This window comes from Aspergillus fijiensis (genome assembly GCF_003184825.1).
Source record: "Aspergillus fijiensis CBS 313.89 unplaced genomic scaffold BO72scaffold_10, whole genome shotgun sequence".
In the NCBI taxonomy this organism is placed as follows: domain Eukaryota; kingdom Fungi; phylum Ascomycota; class Eurotiomycetes; order Eurotiales; family Aspergillaceae; genus Aspergillus; species Aspergillus fijiensis.
Genome location: NW_024468986.1, coordinates 573,167 through 590,642, shown reverse-complemented (window position 1 = coordinate 590,642; position 17,476 = coordinate 573,167). Strand labels below are relative to the sequence as shown.

General features: G+C 41.2%; 5 protein-coding genes across 5 annotated transcripts; 2 read left to right on the top strand and 3 right to left on the bottom strand.

Annotated features, from left to right (window-relative positions):
* Nucleotides 1-391: 391 nt before the first annotated feature.
* On the top strand, nucleotides 392-1,775 carry BO72DRAFT_371571 (uncharacterized protein; the record flags this gene model as incomplete). Its single annotated transcript, XM_040941010.1, has 5 exons — nucleotides 392-568; nucleotides 621-728; nucleotides 788-985; nucleotides 1,034-1,543; nucleotides 1,629-1,775. 5 exons carry the CDS (start codon nucleotides 392-394, stop codon nucleotides 1,773-1,775), a joined length of 1,140 nt encoding a protein of 379 aa, XP_040804249.1.
* Nucleotides 1,776-2,451: 676 nt separating this feature from the next.
* BO72DRAFT_423599 (uncharacterized protein) lies at nucleotides 2,452-4,049 on the top strand. Its single transcript, XM_040942848.1, has 2 exons — nucleotides 2,452-3,147; nucleotides 3,214-4,049. The coding sequence occupies exons 1-2, from the start codon at nucleotides 2,589-2,591 to the stop codon at nucleotides 3,882-3,884; spliced, it is 1,230 nt and encodes a 409-aa protein (XP_040804248.1). The 5' UTR covers nucleotides 2,452-2,588; the 3' UTR covers nucleotides 3,885-4,049.
* Nucleotides 4,050-12,327: 8,278 nt separating this feature from the next.
* BO72DRAFT_445594 (uncharacterized protein) lies at nucleotides 12,328-14,123 on the bottom strand. Its single transcript, XM_040944092.1, has one exon. The coding sequence runs from the start codon at nucleotides 13,744-13,746 to the stop codon at nucleotides 12,472-12,474; it is 1,275 nt and encodes a 424-aa protein (XP_040804247.1). The 5' UTR covers nucleotides 13,747-14,123; the 3' UTR covers nucleotides 12,328-12,471.
* A 37-nt stretch (nucleotides 14,124-14,160) lies between these two features.
* Nucleotides 14,161-15,956, bottom strand: BO72DRAFT_14211 (uncharacterized protein). The gene has a single exon (XM_040939180.1). It carries the CDS (start codon nucleotides 15,798-15,800, stop codon nucleotides 14,598-14,600), a length of 1,203 nt encoding a protein of 400 aa, XP_040804246.1. The 5' UTR covers nucleotides 15,801-15,956; the 3' UTR covers nucleotides 14,161-14,597.
* Nucleotides 15,957-16,741: 785 nt separating this feature from the next.
* Nucleotides 16,742-17,001, bottom strand: BO72DRAFT_493578 (uncharacterized protein; the record flags this gene model as incomplete). Its single annotated transcript, XM_040948389.1, has 2 exons — nucleotides 16,742-16,910; nucleotides 16,961-17,001. The coding sequence occupies 2 exons, from the start codon at nucleotides 16,999-17,001 to the stop codon at nucleotides 16,742-16,744; spliced, it is 210 nt and encodes a 69-aa protein (XP_040804245.1).
* Between the last annotated feature and the right edge of the window lie 475 nt (nucleotides 17,002-17,476).

Genomic DNA, 17,476 nt, shown 5'->3' with positions numbered 1-17,476 from the left:
CTTGGTCCGGGGAGATAAAACCATAAGTGTGTTTAGGGATGTCTAGATTCACGCTCGGCGCTTCACTCTCGTTGACTCTGCTCAACTTACCTGAAACTCACCCCGAAGAGTATGCCTCGGGTTTCTTGCCACCGGTGCAAAACCGCGTAAAATTAGGCATGCCAAGACAAATTGCTCTCGCCCACTCTTATGCTCCGGGCGCACATATCGAGCGTGGTAAAATCAGACTCGATAAAACCCCGATGGCTCGTGTTGGTGGCTTTGCTCCATGTTCACTAAGTCGAACTTGCTCTCAGCCTGCCGCCATCTTATTTCCTGAGTAAGAGCAACTGCCGTGGTGAATTCATTCTTCATGGCCTATTTTCTGCGTCACGTCCTACCGGCCCCCCCAATGACGCTCAATCTTGAACTGGAGAAGAGCAAGCCAGTCTATACAAACCATGATCATATTACGGGCCACGTGATTCTAGAGCCCCAGGCTTCCATCAATCTCTCCCAGATCACAGTCACTTTGTCAGGACACTCAATCTGTAGAATAGAGGCCTCCGGCCATAGCGAGTCGCTTCAGGTGAGTTGCAGCAATATGTTGCAATCCTGACCAGCATGCTAACCCATCCCAGCTTTTTAAAGAGACACGGCAAGTGCTCCATAGATATGGGGAGTTCAGTGCCGGCTCTAAGTCATTGACCTTGGGATCCAAGCGATACGCTTTTCCCTTCCACGTCTCGGTATTATTCCGCTCAGCCCTTCTCCATGGAAGATGTGCACCAGCTGACTGGCTTCCTAGTTCCCTCATGATCCCGACTGCCACAGAGGGCATCCAAGCGATTCTTGGGAGAGCAAGTCCCAGAGAGAGCCACCTGCCACCAGCAGAATGGGACAACTTCCACCCTCGACTGGGAATCCATCCAGCAGCACGGAGATAGTCTATACGCTCAACGCAAGCGTGGTAGTGGGCAATGTGTTCAAACAGTCCATCCAGCAGGTTCGCCACGACAGACCACGACCAAGCAAGAGCATGACCCAGTAACAGTCTCAACAGTCTCGCCGAGTGTTTTACAGTCCAACAATCAGTCCCCAGCCACCTCCATCAGCCATGGCCTTACGCCGTGCAGTGGTCTTTCCCTGCACTGGCGCATCAATTTCCGACACCGCCTACCTGATTACCATCGAACTGAGTCAAGGAGCAACTCTGAGCCTAGGCCAAAGTCTTCCGATCAGCATACAAGTCACCCGGACCGGTCCCGCAGACCACAACCTTGTTCTCAACGATTACCAAGCGATGCTGATCGAAGAAACTGTCACACGACTGAGGGATCTGACCCAAGTGCAGCGCATCTCTCGAATTCTGCGAACGGTGAGTAATCTGCATCACACAATATTCCTCGCCGACACACCGGCTGGGAGCACAGTGTGTGTGTCAGACAGTTTATGGGGTGGTCAATCTCTGTCGGCGAATATCGTTCCGAGCTTCGAGACGTCTCGGATCCACCGCAGTTATAAGCTGGAGATACGATTGGGGTTTAACAGTGGTCCGGAAAAGGTAGGCCCGCCCCAATCCTCCTCGGGGTCGTATGTCTATGCTGGGGAAGTCTACAGGTTGCCATGCTCATCTAACGCTTGCTCAGGTACAAACACGCATCCTTGAAATCGAGTTTCCTGTTTCGGTCGTGGCGATAGCCTCCGCGTCGCTTCCTCCCACCAGTCCGCCGGTCGGAGCAAGGCGGGAGGAGTCCTTACCCGAGGGCGTACATTGGAAGAATATGAAGCAATGAGAGGAATTGTTACAGCCAGGTAGTTAGATCTTTCCATTGATATGGCATGGTCGGCTGTCTCTCAACCAATTCTACCATACTCTGCCCCTCTCCTCGGAAGCAAGAGGTGCAACATCTGCGTTTGTAGAGACCCTTTAACTCACTTGTAGGCAACCACCATGAAAATCGCATCAATGAGCTTTCTATGTCGAGCCCTTACTGGCAGGGTCTCAGAGCATATATTAGAGCCCTCTGCGCCGAGCAGGAGGCAGCCCCTGGAAAAGCTATCAACTTCCGAGCGAACTTCCTCCACAACCCAAGCCAATAGAACAAGCAGATAAATTGAAATGTAATCCTACGAGCTGGTCCATGTGGAGCCAGCTCTCCCGGTGCTTTCGTTCAACGGGGACCCGCGGGTTCCAGCTCCAGAAACTTAGACAGCGTCATACCCATAAGCCGAAGGTTCCGGGCCCTCCAGTTCATGAATAGGGGCAAATAAAAAATGCTGGGACAAATGAGAGGCTCAGCCGTCTATTTTTGGTCGGTATAAGGCTCCGCCAAGCCCGCACGCGGTGGCGCTGCCTATTGCGGGGCGGAACATCGGTTGACGGAACCCTAACTGCAGGGTCAATTTTCCAAAGCCGGCCGCGAGGGTTGGATGCATATATTGTTGTTTCGTACTGCTAGGTAGTTTGCTCAATGCACACGTACATTCTTTTCTGTCTAGCTAATTCATAAACTAGAGGTCGTGTTTCGCTCCTTCGAGTTCTATCCCATGCCTCTGCACTGTCACTCGCTTGTCCAACTCCGAACATTCTTTAGATTGACCACACTATGCGGACCAGCTTGAAGGTCTTCCTCCTCACGCTGGCCGCGGTACCAGGATGGGCAACCACCGCCAGCCCGCCGTCCTGCAGCGTCACCCAGCTCTGCCCGAAGGAATACCCTTGCTGCATCGGCGGCACCTGCGGCACAGGCACCTACTGCCTAGGCGGCTGCGAGCCGCTCCTCTCGTACTCGCTGGACGCCTGCACGCCCAAACCCGTCGGTCACAACCAAACCTACACCTGGCCGGACCTCAACCGCACGATCGCCAACGGCAAGTACCTCGGCAACGCGTCCGCCGCAGACTGGGAGCTCAGCGGCACGCCCAAACTCTCAGACGGCCACGTCATCCTGACCATGCCCAAGGACACAGGCGGCAGTCTGCTCTCCAGCACACAGTACATCTGGTACGGGAAGGTGGCGGCGGACATCAAGAGCAGCCGGGGGGCAGGGGTCGTGACGGCGTTCATCCTGATGTCGGACGTGAAAGACGAGATCGATTTCGAGTGGGTGGGCTCTAATTTGAGGGAAGTGCAGACGAACTTCTATTTCCAGGGCGTGACCAACTGTATTTCCCCTTTCCTCTCCTTCCCTTCCACGTACAATAGAGTACCGATACTGACCCCAAAAAAAGACACCAACGGCGCCAAAGCCCCGCTGCAAGGCGGAAACAGCTACGAAACATGGCACCACTACGAAATCGACTGGACGCCGTCCGCCATCCACTGGTCCGTCGACGGCACGGTGATCCGCACCCTGCTCAAATCGTCAACCTGGAACGCAACCGCAAATCGCTATCAGTACCCGCAGACGCCCTCCCGACTCCAACTCTCCCTGTGGCCCGGTGGTCGCGCCGGCGCAGCCCAGGGAACCATCGACTGGGCCGGCGGGAATATCGAATGGGATTCGACCGACATCCGTGAGCAAGGGTTCTACGCCGCGGAGTTTGCGAATATCACGGTGCAGAGCTATGCGCCGCCGGAGGATTCCGGGTCCGGAAGCCGGTCGTATGTGTATGTTGATCGGGCGGGGCTGGAGGGTTCGGTGAGGATCACGGATAATGGGACTGTTTTGGCGGACTTGGGGAGGACGGGGTTGGATACCGGGATTGATGAGGGTTCAGCGTCCGGGGGGCACGGGGGAAAGGGAGGTAGTGCTTCAGGGACGGCGGCCGCGGTGCAGGGGACTGGGACTGGGACAGGGTTCGCGCAGAAGGTGGCTAGCAATTTGGCTGCGCCGGGGACGGAGGGTTCGTGGAGGGGGTTGGGGCTTGTTGTGCTTCTTGGTGTGCTTGTGCTTGGGTGAGGTTCATGGAGATGTGGGTGTTTCTGTAGTTCTTTTATATACACCGGGAGGACTAGGTTGTCAACGGGGGTGTAGACGATACTACTGCTTTGAGTGCATGTATATAAGATGGTAGGTGAAGATGTATTGGCCTTCCCTTTCATTGTCTCTAAAAATGGATACTACCGAACAAGAATCCTAAGATTGATATCAGAACGGAGGCCCAAGTGGTGAAAAATTGCCTTCGACGGTCAGGCAGCAACCGGCTTTTCCTGGTGGTCGACGAGACATCAGACAGCCATACTGGTGGAAGGAATGGTCTCGGGGCTGATAGTCGAGTCAGCTTACGTTCAGGCAAGTCAGATCTAGAGAACACACCTGAGTAGGAGATTTTCTAGATTGTGGGAGGTATGTAATGTACTAAATTTACTAAGCTACTTAGCTATTAGTATGTACCAATTGCAGGAAGAGGAGCAGACTAATTGATTCTGAGGCAACTTGCTATATTAAGCGCTAGTGCTGACTGCGAAGCACGTACAGTACATACACTAGTGCTGAGCACGACGAGGGCCAGGAGTGACGTGGAATGGAATTTGCTGCCTTGATCTACTTGTGATGTTCTCTGCCAAACGTATACGATCGCCTTAGACGTTAAGAAAGATCAATGTTCTCGGACTTTGCATATTGTCTTTAGTATAGGCGAAAAGACGTACGATTGCATGGAGGTTTGTCTTCTTTCGGATTGCGACTTTCTGCAGGATCTTGGATATTTTGACGTGACGGTCACTAACGGCCGAGGCTCTTGACGAGCCCTTGGTCTGCCTGCTGAAGAGCTTCGGTTGACTTGAACTTTCCCTGGCCCAATGCGGCCCAAGGAGCGATGGCCATCTGCTGGTCGCGACGCATCGGAATAATATCGCCCTCTAAGTCCAGAAAACCAGCATTCCACTTGCCCTGGTAGACGGAGAACGGGCACATACCGTTTGCCCGAGCGTATTCGTTTGCTTTGACAACAATCCAGGCAGGGGTGTTGAAGACGCCAGGTAGAGGACTTTTCCAGCAGTGATCATAGAAATGAAGCCTTGGATGACCTCCTCAACAGACGTCGTAAAGTCCCACCAGTGGACGTAGAACGAGTTAATGTAATGTGTTTAAAGCCTTTTCAAACTTGGCTCAACAGAGATCCGCATGCTCTTTACAGAGTTGTCGACATAGTTTGACTGAAGAGGCTTATCATTGTGATAGTTGGTGCGAAATCCAGTAGTATCCTATTAACATTATTATCTGTCCTCTATATCGTCGGGCATTGCTTTGCTTTGTATATGCATCAAATCAAATATTGTAACGAACAGATAATTTGTTTCATATATATATATACAATTTGTTTTGTAATGGCTGTTTATTTTTATTAGTATTTGATTAGTATTCTATCGAGAATGTCAAAACCAACTTTTGATATTTTTATTTTTTAATACTATATTATTAATAGAACGGCTGACAGTTACCAGCAATAAAACATATTTATAAAAATAGAGCTCATTTATCTCATTTTGTTTTTATATAAGAGAATATTTCCGGGGAAGTCACACGCAAAATTTCAAGAACAAAGAATATTCGTTCAGAAGATATGCTTTGGATGGGAATGAAGTATAGGACTGTCACAGAGCTTTATATCCACAACAGATAATTATGCATGACAACGTGGAGCCAAATGGACACGACCACTTTCATGTACCGGCCATGGAACTCGCAGCAAATTCACGGTGATCGTGGCGCGCAAGGACCGCAAACATCTGTCGCCCGAGCACTACGAGGCCATCTGGATGTACGTCGACTACATGCTCGATTTCTTTGGGAACGGGGGCCCGCCGCCGGAGCATCTGTATAGAAAGAGAGGTTTGAGCGGTGGTTTGTCGGGTACCAGAAGGGGTGTTTGGGGTACGGGCGCGAGGAGTGGAGGGATGTGGCGCCTTTGTATTAGACGGTGGCATTGATCAACAAGGGAAACAAAAAAAGAACAAACAGTACAAAATAGAAGCACTGAAATTAGAGAGGCTTGAGATCATATGGTCCTACAGATTGGAGAAGATTTCTGTCGGCGTTGGTGGCCTGGGATCGCCGGGTCATGTAACAGCCGAAAAATTAAAAATACTATGTAGCTGTATCCAGTTTCTTCTATATATTAATTAATATAATGTAAATAATTTTAGTCTTTTAGTTTTTGTAGTATATCTTCCGATAGATTATAAGCCCGGCTTAAATTAAAATATTAAATTAATTACTTTTATACTGATATATATTTTTTTTAGTAAAAAAAATATTATTAAAATATATTGTTTTACTAGTTTTTAATACTACTAATTATTATTAAAGTTTTTACTAAAAGTATATATTAACTAATTAAATCTATTACCGAACTGTTTTTTTATATCTAGTTTTTATTAAATATAAAGCTATAGTTAAAATCAGCAAATCAGAATATAAGATTAAATAATATAATATATAAAAATATAATAAAATATTAAATAGTTAATATAAACAAGCTGCTAGTCTTTTAGAATACTAAAAACTATTAGTATTAGTTTAAGATAGTTAAGATATATTTATAAAGTTAAGAATTATAGTATTTTATTTTAAATATTATAAAAGTTTTGAGGTTTTTTATAAAATCTTTTATTAAGATTAAAAATACAGCTGTTTAAATTACTAAGTAGATATATACTAAAAAATTTAAAAAATATTAAAATAAGTAATTAGAATAATATTAAAATAATAAAAAAATCTACAGTGCTATATATATTATATTATTATTAGAAATCTGTTATAAAATAATTAATCTAAAATTAGTTAGTACCGTCTGGAAAGAACTTAAGAAGTATTATAATATTATTTTAAATATTTAGTTTTTTAAAGATTTTTAGACTGTTATATCTTTTTAATATAATAACTATTAAAATATTAATAAATATATTATAAAAATATTAGAAATATTAAATAAGTTTTAGTATAGTCTTGTAATAAATAATAAACTAAATAATAGTATATAAATTTAATTCTTATTTTATAATTTAAAAGACTAGTAATCTATCTTTTTAATTTTTTATCTTAATTTCTATTATATTAAAGAAATAATAATATAGAATTAGATTATTTAGATTTTTATATAAAAAAAGATATATATTTAGTTTAACTCGAGTAGTACTAATCTTATTAAGATATTTAAAAGCCAGAAGTCAAATAGCTCTAAGTTAAAAAACTAATAGAATAAATTAAATTAATTAAATAAAGATATTTCTAAAAAAAAGATATTATAAAAAATTTATAAAAATTAAAAATATAATTATTATAGTAAAGTCGACTATAAAAAGCTTAATTATTAAAAATTTTATTCTAAAAAAAAGTTATTTAAACTAATTAGAAATATTAAAAAAAGTTTAAATACTAGTATTATAGTTAAAAATCTTAATATTATAATAATTATAGTTTTTGGTATAAAAATAGTAAATAAAAAGTATAAGAATAATATAAGTATGATTTTATATAACTTTTATATTTTATAGTACTATATTAAAAATAAATAAATAATTAACTCCGGTTTTATTAAATATCTTATTAAAAATAAAAAAAATTTTATTTTTTTGATTATAAAGTCTTTTAAGTATAGTATTTATATAATAATTAAAAAACTTATATATTTAATACTAAAAAAATATTAAGCTAAAAGTATAATATTTAAAAGAATATTTTTATATAGTAATACTTGCTAATATACTATATATCCTAATATTAAAAATTAATTTACTGAATATTATATATTTTAAAAAATATAGAATTACTGTTAATTTACTGTTAAATAAAGTAATTATTTATAAAATCTAAAATAAAAAAATTCTTATTTTTAAAAATATTATTAATAATTAGTATCTTTTCTACTTATATAAGCAGGCTGATACTATATATATTATATCTAAAAATATAAATAGTATATTTCTTATTATATATTTTATAAAAAACTTATTTTTTATTAATATTATTTATTAATTAAATAATAAGATAATTGTTATATTAAGTAGTAGTAACAATCTATTTATAGTAATTAATAGATTAAATAATAGTAATAATCTGCTTTTATTAATTTACTATTTATATATTTTTAGAAATACTTATAAAAAATATATTTTAACTATAAATAAAAACTATATTAATTTTTATATTTAGTATTAGTATCTAGTATATTCATTAGTCTAAAACTATATTTATATATTAAAAATAATAAATAACATAAATATAGACAGTTTTACTATACTAAAATATATTTATTTTATTTATTATCTCGTGTAGATAGTTACTAAGTAAGAAATCTAATATTTAATATTTATAATATAATACTAATAATATATTTTTTTTAATATTAAAAATAAATATATAGATCTGTTTAGAGCAAAATCTAATAAAACCTATTATTAGATATTTTTTATTAATTAATATAACAGCTGGATTAATATATATTTACTAAAATAGTATATAAATATAATATAATATCTAAAATTATTTATTAAAACTATAGATAAAATACTATTTAAAATATAGTTAATCTACTTTAATAATATATTCAAGTTTCAGGCTAAAGACTTGCTGGCTTAAATATAAAATAAGAAGATATAATAAAAATTTATAGTATTATATATTTATAGTTAGAATATTTTTAAAAAATATATATTTCTAACTATTTTTATATATATATACACAGTTTTAAAAGACTAAGATCTGGATTAAAAGCTTTAGAATAAAGTTATAAAAAATATAATATTTTTAAAAAATCTTTTATTAATTAAAAATAAGATTATTACTGCTTAAAAAGTATATTAAAAAAAAAAACTAAATATATTAAGTTTATATATTTTTAGATATTATAAAATTATAATAATTATACTAAAAGTAAGAAATAAAAAATATATTTTAAAAATCTTATTTTATATTATTCTAATTTATTTGCTTAAATATACCAGTCTTAGCAAGCTGTATTATATTTTAAATATTAAAAAAAATAAAATTATTACTGTTAGAAATATTAAATTTGATAAAAATTTAGATTCGGAAATCTATAATTTATTATATAATAATTATAATTATTTTTAAATACCAGTGTTAGTTATTCTACTAATTTATAATCTGTATAAAGTTAATATAAATAATAAATCTAATATAAATTAATTAATTAAATAGTATATATATTAGCCGGTAATATTACAGCTAGTTATAAATATATTTATACTAATATTAATATTATTAATATATATAAACAGTCTTAAAAATCTAATTAACTTATTTATAAAGAATTTTTTAGAATAGCAGAAATTTTAGATTTTATATTTATTATAATTAGTATATACTTCTGCTGCTTTTTAAATTAAAAATTATAAAAAAATTATTAAATTAATAATATTTAAATAAGCTATATTATCTCTGTAAATTAATAAATAATAAAAAGTTATAAAAATAGAAATAGAACTATTTATTAAGTATAGTATATAATATTTTATTAAATTATTTATAAAATATAAAATAATATTAGAATACTGGATATTTAAAGTTAAACTTAATACTAATAATAAAATATATAAATTTAAGATTTATTATATTATCTAAGACTTTTTATAATAATATAATATTAATTATAATCTTATATATATTCTAATAATAAAAATAGTAATAATAAGAATATTTTTTATTATTATAATAATATTTAGATATATTTATAAATAAGATAATATTAAATAAATATTTTTATATAATAAATTTTATAATAATAAAAAGATTTATATAACTTAATTAACCGATTTTAATAATAATATTAATAAGATCTATTTTCTACTTTTATTTATATACAGTTTAAAATAATTTATAAAAAATTAGTATTATAAGTTTTTTACTGCTGTTATAAATATTAGAATAGTAGTATCTTAGATTAATAAGTATTTATTTATAAAAAAATATAAAAAAATTATAATTTTATATATTAATAATATTTAAGTTACTACTTCTACCGAAGATCTTATTAATTTTATATATTAAAATCTATTAAAATACTTTATTATTATAGATTTTAATAATACTTTCTAGTATTTTAAAGTTAAAATTAAATATTCTATCAATACTATTTACTTAATATAAAAAGTCTTTTTTTAATATATTATTAAAACCGCTGATCCGGCGAGTAAGAAGATATATAAAATACTTTTAAATAAAGATATTAAACTTATTAAAAACCAGAAACAAATATTTAAAAAAAAGATTAAGAATTATTTAGTATTAAAAATATTATATATTTAATAATATAAATTTACTCTAATATTATGTTTATAATTAGAAAACTGTCTTATTATATAAATAATCTAATAAAATAATATATAAATAGTTTTTTATTTTTATTCTGCTATTTATATTAAACCGAGAATTATATATCTTATATATAATATATTAAAAAAATAGTCCAGCTAATAAATTTAAAATTATAATTAGTTATATTAATACTAATTCTATCAGCTGTTTTAATATATACTATTTAACTATTAAATATATATTTATATAAATAAATAATCTAATTTTTTGATTATTATATTTATAGATTTATATTATTATATTAATATATAAAACCGAATATATAGCCTTTTATACTATAAATAAAAAAATCTATTAGATTATTAAAAATATCGGTTTTTAAAATATATATCTAATAACTATTTATATTAATAATAAAAATATAATTATATTAGTCTAAAACAACTAGTTCTACCGAAGAATTAAGTATATTAATATTATATTCTACTAAATTTATAAAGCTATTTAATATAATAATATATAGCTAGAATATATTAAGTTTTTAAAAAATCTTACTAACTTATTTATAAAGTCTATAAAAAGTATTAAGTTTAATATATTAATAAAAAAACTGAGAATATCTATATAAAGTATTAGAATTAAAGTAGTTTATAAAAGTACTCGCTGGCTGTATAGATATTAATTTAAAGATTTTTTTTCTATATATCTGCTAAGTTTTTAATATTAAGAAACTTTATAAATTATTTATTTAGAAAAGGATAACAGTATTATAGAGTTCTTTAAGAGAATATATTAATATTAGTAGTCTGGGATCACCGGATTATATAACAGCTGAAAAGTTGAAAATATTATATAGCTGTATCCAGTTTCTTCTACACACCAATTAATATAATTTGAATGACCTCAGCCTTCCAGCCCTTGTAGCGTATCTTCCGATAATTTCAATGGCAAAATGATGGATTTCATTTCCTAGCTTATAGAACGGGAAAAAAAGAAGGGGAAAGGGCACCTTTCAGACCTCCTCGACGCCCACCAAGTCAGACCGACCGAAGTCAAGACGTCACGACAAGGTAAAGATCATCACCACTCCCTGGACCAAAAGCGCCCGTCCAGATGGCGGGAATCAGTCTGACGAACAGAAGATTCCCAGCCACCGGCGCAGACACGGTCGAGTCGGAAGTAAAACGGCTTCACTTTAGGGCATCGAGGACATAGAAGTCATCAGCAAGGGTGAGGATTCTGTGGCTCTTTAGAAGAGCTCAGAGGTGGGACGTCTACTCTAAAGTGATTCTTTGAACTGCATGCGAGAAATTGGTTAGTGAGGGTGTTCATCATGGAATCGGTCTAGTGGTTCGGATTGGAATCCACCGAGGTAGGGGGAGGGATCACTCACGTAGAGTCGCTTGATTTTCAGAAGAGGATCGGGGGACGGGCGGGTTATATACCTGCTCGAATTTTTCGCGGTCGCGCTAGTGGTTAAGCGAGCCAGAAGCAAGCGGCAATATGCGTTACAGTACCGGACTGTAATTAATTAGCCCCTTCGCGGAGACTGGGGGTCAGTATCGTCACATAATGTAAATGGGTAAAGACCACTGCATCCGTTCTCACTGCCCGTGAATTTGGAAGAGGGGATGACTAAGGCACCCTCCGTGGCCACGAATTTCACAATTGTCCGCGCTCCACTGGTGGAAGCAATAAGTAGATCTGGCTGTAATCAACTGTGTTGTATACATGCAGAATATGTAGAAGAAATATTGCTTACGGTGCAGACTGTATCTATATTACAGGTCGTTTATAAGACACTATTCGGATGTGGCTGCATGTCAACTTTGGGGAATCGTGAAATTGGTGGCCACGGACGGTAGGAGTTTGGAGCTGGGTGGTGGGATCTTTCGCACATCCATGATGCAATTAAAGACACCGTGGACCGCACCTCGGGCCCAGTGGATACACATCTTGACGGGTGGAATTGCAACTGACAAGTAGACAGAATCTCAATCCAAGTAACTATAGAAAAAGTCACTCATACCAGTCGCCGCTGGAACTGGATCAAATCTCAACGTCTGTCACATCCACACTGTTTCTCAGCCCTTCGGAACATCTACAATTTTCAATTCCGAAGCAGATAAGAAGAATTAAGGACTATTTCAACAAAACCAACCGAGTAAGACACCAATGGAACATCATGTCATATACTCATTATGTACGGGTATAAAGAAACTCCTATCTTCTTAGGGCCCAGACACGACCTAGCGAAACGACCAGCCTATCCATTCACACAGCTTTCACTCGCCGGCAACGCATACGAATCCAGTATATGCGGGTTCGCACGGAACTGCGGGCTAGAGACAATCTCCTTGACTGGCGACACGTCGCGCTCCCGGATAGATGACCCTCCCCGATCCGCGTCTTCGGATGATGCCTCGAAATTCCGGGCCATAAATCCCATCAAGCTCTGCAGCCCAGCCACCTGATCCTCCTCGGGCGCGTCATGCAAGGCGCGCAGCCCCTCCGCAAACACGGACGGCATGTAGTACAGCACCACCGCGGGCCGACCGTTGTCGGCGTCATCGTCGCAGCCGTCGACGTTGAGTCCGCGCACGAGAGCGTCGCGGGTTGCATGGGACAGACCATGAAACGCCTGCTGAAACCGCTCCGCGGTCCGCCGATCCGCGACGCGGCCCATGGCAAAGAGGCGAAGCAGCGCCCGGTCGGAGGGGGAGGTCGCGACCGACAGATCCCGGAAGCCCTGATCCGCCAGAATTCGGCCGCGGTTGTGCAGAACCTCATCGTATGCATCCCGCAGGGAAGTGCGGCCCGCGATCACCCGCTCGAGAATGGGGAAGGCCTGCAGAAAGGACTGACATACCGGCTCCGTCATGCTGGTGGCACCGCCCGCGTCCAGGTGCGCAGCAGCACCGGCCACGTCAAACATGATCTCAATGTATTTGAGAAGAAAGGCTGAGGGGTGGCCTTGGAACCGAAGAATCCGCTGCAGGCTTCCGGGCACGTTTTCCCCTTGCATCAGCTGGGGGATATTCAGCGTGGCTCCGACGTGAATTCCCAGGATCACATCCTCGCGGCGGGCTGGGGACAGGAGCTCCAGTGGTCCGTCGAGTAGACCCAGGCCTACGGCGTCGGCGAGAAGCTCGTCGTGGTTGCCCGTGTTCGTGTTGGTGTCCCTGGTGGCCTTGGGTAATGGTGATGGTGAGGATGATGGCATTGATGCGCGGCGGGCGGCAATATCGCCGGCCAGCTGAGGATCTTTGCCAATGTCACCCACCAATAGCGCCACGATCAAAGCCATCAACTGCTCAGCATCGGTGAGAATGGGGTCTGCACGGAAACGAAACTGCCGAAAAGTTCCGACCGAGAGACGGACTGCGGGGGACTGGTGGGCCGTGAACACATCATATTGATCGGCCATCAACCACTTGACTGAGAGAATGTTGGTGATAGTCCGGTTAATTTCACAGAAATCCTCGCCGAACAGGAGGCGTGATGGTGTTAGTAGCGCCACGTCACGCCCGTTCTTCACCATTATGGTGCCAGCCGGGACTGTCCCATCCTCCCCTTCTCCCTGGCGCCGCGGAACGCGCTTCAACCGCTCCACTTCAGGGGCAAATTCCTGGTGCAGTAGCCGCACTAGAGCCTCATCACCCAGAGAACTTAACTCGCCGTGCTGTACGATACCTGTCAAAGACGACGATTGCAGGCTTGTCATCGTGCGTAACCCCCAGCGCTTGAGATGCATCAACTTGGGGAAAATCATCTAGACGCATCGCGTAACAGAAAAAAATATGAAAATCGAAGAAAGAACATACACAAAGACGAATGAAGACTTAATAAAGAGGATTGGCTGGTAGGTACGGAGAGTAGCACAAGGCCAGCCTCATGGCGGGGAATGCGCGCCGTGAGAGATCAGCCTTGTCAAATTAGTTAACTAGCTTGAGGTGCTATGACGAATTGCAATCAACTTGGGACTAGACTGCTGACTCAGACAAATGCCTAATAGTTAACCAGTTAACTAAGATTAGTTAGTTAGGCCACCCACTAATCAGTCAGCGGGCGGGCTATCCGGACCTATCGCTCATCGGTAGCACCGAATCTCTAAGTAATAAACGCACAAACCTCGTATTCTATACTAGAATTGCACCTTAGCCCATTCCGTTGAGTATTTCACGTAGTCTAATGCATCGTATCTACCCTTCTGCCAGAGAGGTGCACACACGCGGCCGAGGGCGTTAGCCTCCGTCAGCCATATACAACCTGCCTACGCCCCCCACCCCCCCCCAAAAAAATTAAAAAGAAATGAAAATAAATATAAGGGCATAGTGGTAGGAAGTGAATGAGCCCTTTCCCTAAAACAACATCGACTGCACCGGCCGCCATCTACTCAACAATGGGAATAGCCCTGGCGCGCACTTCCTTCGACTGCTGCCCCTGGGCGACGACCGCCTTCATCAGCCGGTCCTTACAACCGACCGCGTCCCACTCGATATTTTTGACGTTTTGGAGGGCCTCGGCCAACCATTGATCCCACGCCTCCGTCAGGGGAGCCACATCCCCGCGCCGTACCCACCTCGTGTCCCCAGCATGGTGAATCGCAAGCCACAGGGCCTGCGTGAAGTTCTTGACGGGAAAATGATCCAGCGGGACCTCGCACACGTCGTAGCGTGTCAGGTCCCAGATGTCGCGCGGCTCAACGAGCAGGGCCAGCAGCCAGTACAGGACGTTGAGGACGACGTAGGCGCTGCCGACGGCGATCTGCATCTTCCAGCCGCAGTTGCTGAAGAGGATGACGGCGGCCATGAGCAGCAGGGTGCTGGAGGCCAGGAGCATGCGGTGGCGGAAGCCGGAGAAGCGGTACTGGCAGTCGTCCATGCCCGTGTACAGCTCGCGGCAGACATCCTCGTCGGCGCAGTGGACAATTACAAACGCCCCCGCCCGCGTCACGAGGGCCACATCCGCGGGCGGCACTTCGTTGCGGGCCGTGCGCAGCGACACCCGCGGCGACCATTGCGCCGACAGCGTCGCCGCACTCGTCGAGCAGCACATGGCTGTCAGAGCCACTAGGGCCACTCCGTCCCCGAGGACCCCACCGGCTATCAACAGCCCCGCGGAAATCACGACGGACAAGAAGGTCACCACATTCAGCCACGAAAGCGATCGGATCTTGATGGGACGGAGAGGGGGGGTTTCCTGGCCTTCGAGCCGAACATGACCGTGATCCTTATCATTATGAGCGACTCGAGGGTCCCGGTGTCCGATGCAATACACTTTGACCGTAAACGGTGGCAGACTGGTGACATCGTCGTGCAATAAATTTGTGAAGTAGTTGAGCTCCGTCACAAAGTTTCCGGACTGAATCCCAATCACTTTGACGTCCTTGACTGCCGGCAGTCGGTGCGCGCGGTCGGTGCGCAGGAGAGTTTCGGGTGCGGGAAGCAGCCGCGGAATCGGGCTGAACGGAGAGGCGGTGATTGCTGGGAGATGCTTGTCCGTCGCTGACCCGCCAATCACTGCCAGTAATCCGACAATATCGAAGGACCAGCCGTCGGAGTCGGAGTCGAGGTTCGTGGGAAACCAGCCCATTCTGGGGGGATAAATGTGGTGCTTTGATTGAAAACGGAGATCGGGAGGGAGGTCGGGGATATAGACGGTAGAAGTGGATGGAAGGAAAGGTGGGGGGAGGAGGAGAAGCCAGCACAATATAAGGGCAAGTTTCGATCCCACCTCGCAGGGGTCTACAAACCTCCCCTCCAACTGTACAGTGCTAACCAAGTCAAGAAAAAGATACCATGCAGCGTGGACGACTAGTAGCCGCCGTCCATCGGCTAGCAGGGATCATAGATCACAGCGCACCTCCCAGTATTGAGGCGGCCAGTCGACTGCCCTTCGCCCCTCCTCATTGTGCACATTTAATTTCAGTCCTAGCGCGCTCTTCCCAGAAGCTTTGGTTGTATTGGAGAGATGGGAGTTGACAAGGCCATGGTTCGTGACAATTGACTGAATTGCTTTTTTGCTTTTTTGCTTTTTTGGTCTTTTGGTCTTTTGCCTTTGGTTTCTTTCTTTTTCTGTTTGTTTTTGAGGTGACGAGATTGCCCAGCAAGGGAGATATGGGGGCGTCCAGGTCTCGGAGCTCAGATCTAGACAAGCATGAGTGTGGCATACTTTGGTAGAGGGTGCTAAATTCTGGCCAGGGACGAATTGATAGGTGCTTTCTAAAGCGGGTGCTATTTAGGCTAACGCGCATAGGTCAACAGCAGCACTCATACACAATTTTGATTAGACTGCACTCAGCCTGGATCTATATTTGGACATCCTTGAAACTAGCGAGATTGAACGACGGATCGGGTGGTGACAGAAGACCACAAATCACGTGGTAGATGGTTGACTACCAAAGCTATGAAAAGTTATGCGGAGACACAAGATAGAGAAATTATTTTCAACAACAGACTAAACTATGAAAATATGTGACCCCTTGAGTTACCTGTAAGATGGCTCTGGGGAACACTATTGCTTTCGAGGATGCCTCAAGGTTGTTTCTTCGGGGCCGTCCGGCCCTTGGGCTCCTTGTGGTCGCCGTAGGGAAAGGGCAACGCATCCTTCTCGACGGGCGCACTCGTGTAGTACCGGTGCAGCATCAGGCCGCCGGCGATGACGGCGCAGACGGTGTAGATGGTGCGGTTGTTGCGGCCGCCACTTTCGACTCTTTCATCAGCAGAATAGGCAGAGCTTGGTGCGGGACGTACCGAAGAACCGGGGGGGTACCGCCTGCTGCGAATGCTGCCATTTCTTCTGTAGTCTCCTCTTGCTTATGTTGGAATGGGTCAGTAGGAAGTTCGTTGCGTAGATGGGGACAGGTTTGACATGGTGTACTCGGTGTCGGAAGAAGGGGAAGGGTGGAGCTGCGTATATATGTCTGGGGCGGGGATCACGCGGTTGACAGTTGCCACTCTCCACTACGTACCACTTACCAGGACACTGGAGGGGAGTCTTTGTGTGAGGTACGAGTCTGACATCATTAGATTTTGGTTATAGGTCTGGACCAGAAATCGGGTGGTGATGTAGCCATGGGTGGGATCCGGGGCGGGTGTGGCATGTGTCCTTGTGTCACTTTGGCCTTGTCAAAAAATACAAAAGTAGCTTAACGAGTTAAGATGAGTTTGTGAGCAAATTTTACGGCTTCATCTCACCCGGATAAGCGAAATCGATAGATCTCATTCAAGCATGTCGATCACTGGGCCCGACTCGGTCAGATTGACGCT